This window comes from Ursus americanus, chromosome 32, assembly GCF_024610735.1.
Source record: "Ursus americanus isolate L20-20 chromosome 32, mUrsAme1.1.p, whole genome shotgun sequence".
Classification (NCBI taxonomy): domain Eukaryota; kingdom Metazoa; phylum Chordata; class Mammalia; order Carnivora; family Ursidae; genus Ursus; species Ursus americanus.
The window spans coordinates 20,857,678-20,864,133 of record NC_142158.1 but is presented as its reverse complement, the minus strand read 5'-3'; the positions used below and the strand labels follow the sequence as shown (position 1 = coordinate 20,864,133).

Sequence of the window (6,456 nt, the reverse complement as noted above, 5' to 3'; positions counted from 1 at the left end):
GATCACCTTCCGCGTCCTGATTTCCGAGAACTCGCGTTCTTCCGCTGAACTACTCTTCCCAGCGTGCCACGCGGCCGAGAGCGCGGGTTCGACCGGCCCTCCCTTCCTCTTGGCCTATCACTTGGTCGCAGTGTGATGATGCAAGCGCGTCGGGCGCTGACGAGTGACGGCGTTCTGGCTCGCGACCGCGGCGGCGGCCTTAGCAGCGGCAATAGGCGCAATAGCGGCGGCGACTGCAGGGACGACGACGACGGCGGGGCGGGCGCTGTGCGCAGAGGGGAGGGGTAGGCGGGCGGCGCCGGCGGCTTCAACTGCGGCAGCTACGGCTAGGGCGACGGAAGAATCCCCATCAGCCGGCGGTCGAGTTAGGCCTAAGTAGCGCCTGGAGCGGCTCGCTCTGTCCTCTGCGGGGGATCTCCATAGAGACCGTGACATACACAGAGGCGGGGGTCCGCGGGAGGCTGCCGGACCGGAGCCAGCTCCTCGGCCTCTGTCGCCGCCACCGCCTTCCCTGCTGCCAGCGCGCATTTTCTCTCCACTCCTGCTCGAAACCTCGCGGCTCCTGGTGTGCCTGTGCTCCAGTGTGTGGGCAGCGAAGGCGGACTTTTGGGCTGGGGCCGGGCGGGGGGGGCTCTAAGGCCGCCACCTCTGCCTCTCCCGCCCCCTTACCCGCCTCGAAGCGGGAAGCAGCGGAGGCCCCGCCATGGCCTCGGGAGCCGGAGGAATAGGAGGGGGCGGTGGCGGCAAGATCCGGACGCGGCGTTGCCACCAGGGGCCAATTAAGCCTTACCAGCAGGGGCGACAACAGCACCAGGTACGGGACCCCGACGCGGTGGTGTCTCAGCGGGTCGGGAACTCGGCGGGAGGGAAGAGGCGGTGAGGGGCCCTGGCGCTCCACGTGGAGCGGACGGTAGGGCCTGAGGAAAGGCCCGAGCTAGGCGGCGGGATCTCAGGCCGCTGGGGTGGCGACGGGAAGTGGGCTGAGATAGGCCCATCTTTGCGGCACACACGTGTGGTTCGGGCCGCCTCCCCCCATTCCTTCTGGGTCAGGGGCTTCCCCAGACAGGCGTAGGGCGGGAACGGAAGTTCTAGGCCTTCGATGCGCGCATTTCTTTCGTTTTTGGCGGGGACTGGGGGGTTTGAGGGTATTACTCACGTCCTCTCGAAGGAGAAAGGAGGAGATGTGGCTGGAGGTTCGTACGCTTGCTGTTTTCTAGTCTCCCGCGTTTCAGTTTGTGTGGGGAGGGGGCTGTCCCAGGCAGTCTGCTTCCGAGGCACCCGGGGTTGGGGATGGGGCGCTGTTACACAGAAAGTGGAATAACTTTGTTTCATCCTTTTAATTCCGCGTCTCCCTTGCCGGTGTCCTTCGATCTGAGAGCATCTGCTTAGATTTCTCCCCCCCATAACCGGGTTATAGTTACCTAGGCCTTGGGGCATTTTGAAAGTCCCTCTCCACCCTTACGTCTTTTCTGCGCTGCGAGACTCTTCCCTTCCTTCTTCTGTCCTCCCCCCCCCCCCACCATTTTATTTTGGAGGCTAGAATTGGCTGTTATGCACAGTTGACCGGGACTCCAGTTCTGATCTCATGCGCGAAATATTTTAACATTACGGGGCGTATTCTAGAAGTTTAGGTACTTTTGACACCCAGGGATGTTGGTGGTCTTATAATTAACCACCTTGTGCACTCATGGGTGTTTGAAATTATGAATAGAAGTTTATTCTATGAGACATTGGATTTTGAGAAAATCCGATTTTTAAAAAACTCTTTATTTGTTATGGGAATTGAATAGGAAACTGTTAAAAATTTATTTTAATAAAAGTCACAAAACTTCTCAGCGAGACTAAGGTACAGGTAAGTGTGTGTCTTAAACTTGTTAAAAAACAAAAGTATAGCAAAAAGGTCTGTTAACTTGTTGCATCCTGTTAAAGGTAGAATTCCTAGATTGCTTTATTCTGGATGATGATGGCTTTTGAATAGCATGTTTGGTGATGGTGTTAAATTGTATCATTAAAAAATGAAACTTTTAAAGTAAAAATTTGGGGGATTTTTTTTTTAAATAGTAAAAATGGTGATTTACAGTATTAAGTAGCTCTCTACTAATGGTTAGAAGTTTTGACATTACTTTTACCTCCCACTAGTTTTTCCCCAGATACACACAGAAAGTGATTGGTTTTTCAGATTTCTTTGTGAGGAACCAGGGGTAATGCAGGCAAGTTTAAGATTAGAATTCAGGTCACACGCCTGGCCGTTTAACCTAATCCTTTTGTAGAATGGAAGTTAGACACACATGCTTTCTGTTTCTCCTGAAGAATAAATGTCTGAGTGCTTTCTTAGATCTTCTTAAAAGAAAGTTACTATATAAAAAGTGGAATGTTTTAAATACATATATTGGATGGTCTAGACAGAGTTTAGAAAGGAGATAATATATTCCAGGTGGCAGAAGTTACAATGACAGCTTATTTTTAAATGTACTTACATAGAAATCTAATTTTGGGGAGATGATGCCTTAACATCATAATACCTATGATCCAAGTTGTCTTTGAGCTGATATGATTTTAGGCTGTTTAGTTTTGTTTTAGAGTTTGCTAATTTATCATTTCTCCCTATCTAAAATACTTTTAGCTTCTTGTCCTAGCCATTTAACTGAAGAAGAAAATACATTTTAGCTTTTGGATTGTGATTAAAGATGTTTGGGATTTCTTGATCAACACTGCCAGTGTTACTTAATATTGGCAGAAACTACCAAAGTATCCAGGAGTATACCAAAAAATGTTCAGTTTTTAAAATCTTAAAATAAAGGCTGTCTGTAGTCCTTGCTGGAACTTTTGTGGACTTGTAGACTACCTGCTTGCTGCCTACTGTCTTATGCTGTCACCTCTGTGTTTTGCAGCAGCTGCTGAGTCATCATGAATAGCAAGGAGCTTCATGACATGGCATGTTTTATACTAATGTTATTTGATTAAGTGTCTAAGGGTTTCTGGGCAAAAATGAAGTTTTTGGTTGTGTAGTAGAGGGTTGGAATAAGAATGAGAGGTCTGGCACTGTTATTTCATGGATGTTTGCCATTGCCTGTCAGGCCAATTAGCTTGTGCAGTCATGCAGTACCTGCAACTTTTGCATGCGTTCTACTGATTTGTAATTTCCTGTTTTGACTTCTGGTTTAGCTCTGCTGAGATACCTCTAAAGATTACATTTTTTCCTTTTAACTTCTGATCTTTAAAATGCCATCTTGTTTGAAGTTTGGAGACAGAAATCCATTGTCTTACTCAACTAACTGAAAGGTAGTAACTTAGAGAATTGTAGAAGCAAAAATGAAGAACAGCCCCGAATATTGTAAGTCGATCATTTTCACTTGCCTTCTGTACTACTCTAACTCAGCCCAGATGCCTTTAGGAAATGGTATCATTTTTCTAGTTGGGAGTGAACAGGTCGCTAAAGATGATGTGGTTAGTTTTGTTTTTGCCACCCCTTCAGCTTCCTTTCCCACTTCTTGTGCAGATTGTCAGGCCCAGGAAGTCAGCTGTGGCTATGAAGCTTTTCTTAATAGCCACCACAAAAAACTTGAGCCCATGGGCAAACCGAAACCTTGCCTTGGAAAGAGTCTACTGCCACCTCCTGGTGAGAGGGAATTACTTATTTTTGCCCCCTTTTTTGGGGGGTGTGTTTAAGAGGTTTTTGTCTTCTGGTTTGGAGCTGAGGGTATCCACTCGTTTTATCTGCCTGGATGTAGTTTGTTTTACACCAAGTTGGTTTTTGCATTTAGCTATTTTAGAAAAAGGAGGGAACCCCTATATTGAGTAGCTTAGATCAGGAGTCCGCAAACTTTTTTTTATAAAGGGCCAGATAGTAAATATTTTAGGCTTTGTTGCCCCCAAGTTCTTTGTTTTGTTTTTACAACCCTTTAAAAGTTTAAGAATCTTTCTTAGCCTGAGGCATGTGTAAAAACAGGTGAGGGCTGAATTTGGCCCACAGATCATGGTTTGCCTAACCCTGGTTTATGTGGTAGTTTAGGATTTTTTTCCTTTGGTAGTTTTTATATGATACTTTCTCCCAATATGTCCCACTTGGGATCTGATGGGGAAGAAGTATTCTCAGTTTTGAAAAGGAATGGTATTTAGACATAGAATACTTAAGTCATTCCAGAAGTCACCAAGTAGTTTTGCCTTTACTTTGATATCTTTATTTGCTTTAGAGAGAGACAGAGCAAGTGAGCACGAGCGGGAGGGGCAGAGGGAGAGGGAGAGAGAATCTCAAGCAGACTCCGCGCTGTTCATGGAGCCTACTCGTGGCTCAATCTCACGGTGCTGAGATCAGGACCTGAGCCGAAACCAAGAGTCAGGTACTCAGCCGACTGATCCACCCAGGCAGCCCTATTTGCTTTATTTTAGATGTTAAATACTATCAGTGGAAATAGAATTGGAAATAGCTGGTAGGGAAAAAATGTACATATAATGGAATTAGAGCATCTGGGTTTGAGTTCTGTTCTGCCAGGACTTAAAGAAGTTATTTAAATTCTCTCTGCTTAATTTATGTGTCTGTATAATGGAAATTGTCGTGAGGGTTAAATGAGACAAGTAAATCTCTTATAACAGGACCTGGCATATGTGTAATAAGGACTCATATGAAATTGTTGCTATTAAATACAACCTTTTGTTTGTTTTTTTAAAGATTTTATGTATTTGACAGAGCACAAGCAGGGGGAGTGGCAGGCAGAGAGCTCAAGAAGCAGGCTCCCCATAGAGCAGAGGGAGCCCGATATGGGACTTGATGTGGGACTGGATTCCAGGACTCTGGGATCACAACCTGAGCCGAAGGCAGTTGCTTAACCAACTGAGCCACCCAGGTGCTCTAAGTACAGCCTTTTGATATACATGTTTGTCTCTGAATTTTGCTGCCTCTTAGAGATTTTTCCCTTTACGTACCCAAGTTCAATCTTTTATAGGCCTATATTGGATTTAGGGCCTTGTTTACCCGGTGACGAGGCCAGACGTTAAACTGTTACCCTCTTAAGTACTTATTTTCGAACACATTGTCTTCATAGAAATGTCAGTCATTGAGTGTACAGAGGAGAATAAATCCAAGTATTAAGTTGTTTAATGCATAGTCGTTTTTTTTGTTTGTGATGAGAGGCCCTTGCATGTCGTATTTTATCAATTCATGTACCAATGTTTCTAATAAAATAAATGACAACAGAGCCCAGGGATTGTCTCCATATCCCAGAAAGTTCCGTGATGAGGCCGGTGTATATTAGTTTGAAGTAAAATGAAGACTTTGGTCTGAGGTCATTAATTAAAACCATTTTTGTTAGGCACGGAGTATTATTAAGATGTAATGAACTCGTGTTTTTAGAGATGTTTTCTTTGTAGCTACTTAACTTGTCCTGGTTGTAATATATTTTTAAGGTTCTTCTGTGTTAGGTAGCCTGATTTAAAGTCTTGCCACAAGACACAATTTACTGTGTTTACTGTCAGAAACAGGATGGTAGAGTGCCTTTCCTGTCCATAAATGTTTCAGTTTGCTTGATTTTGCTGATCTTCATAGTGTGATTTAAAAAATAAACTCTTAAATCCAGTTTTCAAATAGATTATTTAAGAAAAATGACAATATCTTGTAGGTAACTTTTAGGGGGTTAAACTGCTTTGGGCTTTATTTGGTCTTCAATGGCTAGTTTGAAAGGATTTAGGGATTCCTTTTCTTGTCCTTGTTTGATTACTTTTAATTATCTATTAATACCAGCTCTATAATATGGATAACTAAAAATAAGAGACTAAGCCAGTCGTGTTTCTCTTACTGCATTAGGGCAGAGTTTTGAAGGAGGTTGAAATTTGTGGCCAATTGTAACTTAGAATTTTTTTTAGCCAGCATAATTTTTGTGCTCATGTTTTTTGTGGCTTCATCTCTTGAGGTTGAGCAGAGACATGAAAAGTATGGATTTTAAGTGGCTAGCAGGATTTGGACTGTGGATAGGAGAACCTTGGCTGCTGAATGACTATCTGTAGGTTGTAAAATACGACAGAAAGTAGCTTAGATTTGGAAGTTAAATTCGGATTATTGAAACCAGATTCAATATAACTGCGTTAGAATTTGAATACTTCATTACTTTTTTCGCTCGTGGAAATAGCTGTGTGTTAAAGTTATAATAGAAATGCATTGTTAAAATTAATGTTAGAATAGATATATTATAAAACTGGAAATAACTGAAAGATTATGATGGCATCTAGATTTTTACTACTTAGCATTTAAGATGTTTTTATCATTAGATATTCTTTAAGTCTCATGTGAAGTCTTGGGTTCTTAGCCCTTCCTCATTTGGGCTTGGAGGGAGCAAGGGGGAAAACTGATTAGGGAAACTGTGAAGTAAGACTTTCAAAGTTTGGAAAGGAGAGCCTAGTGACATGGGAGTTCAGTGGGTAAGGACAGTGTGCACAGAACCCTGGAAGAAAAGGAAGTGACAG

General features: G+C 43.7%; 1 protein-coding gene across 3 annotated transcripts in view; it reads left to right on the top strand.

Moving 5' to 3' along the window:
• The first annotated feature begins 221 nt into the window (after window positions 1-221).
• Window positions 222-6,456, top strand: part of NUP153 (nucleoporin 153) — a 74,010-nt gene continuing 67,775 nt past the window's right edge. The window contains exon 1 of one of the 3 annotated variants that reach the window (XM_045811713.2): window positions 222-814. In XM_045811713.2, coding sequence (XP_045667669.2) covers window positions 704-814 — 111 coding nt within the window. In that variant the 5' untranslated portion in view covers window positions 222-703. Of the gene's footprint in view, window positions 815-871; window positions 1,194-1,521; window positions 1,853-6,456 lie in introns of those variants that run through there. The other 2 variants (XM_045811715.2, XM_045811716.2) reach the window with 2 other exon arrangements.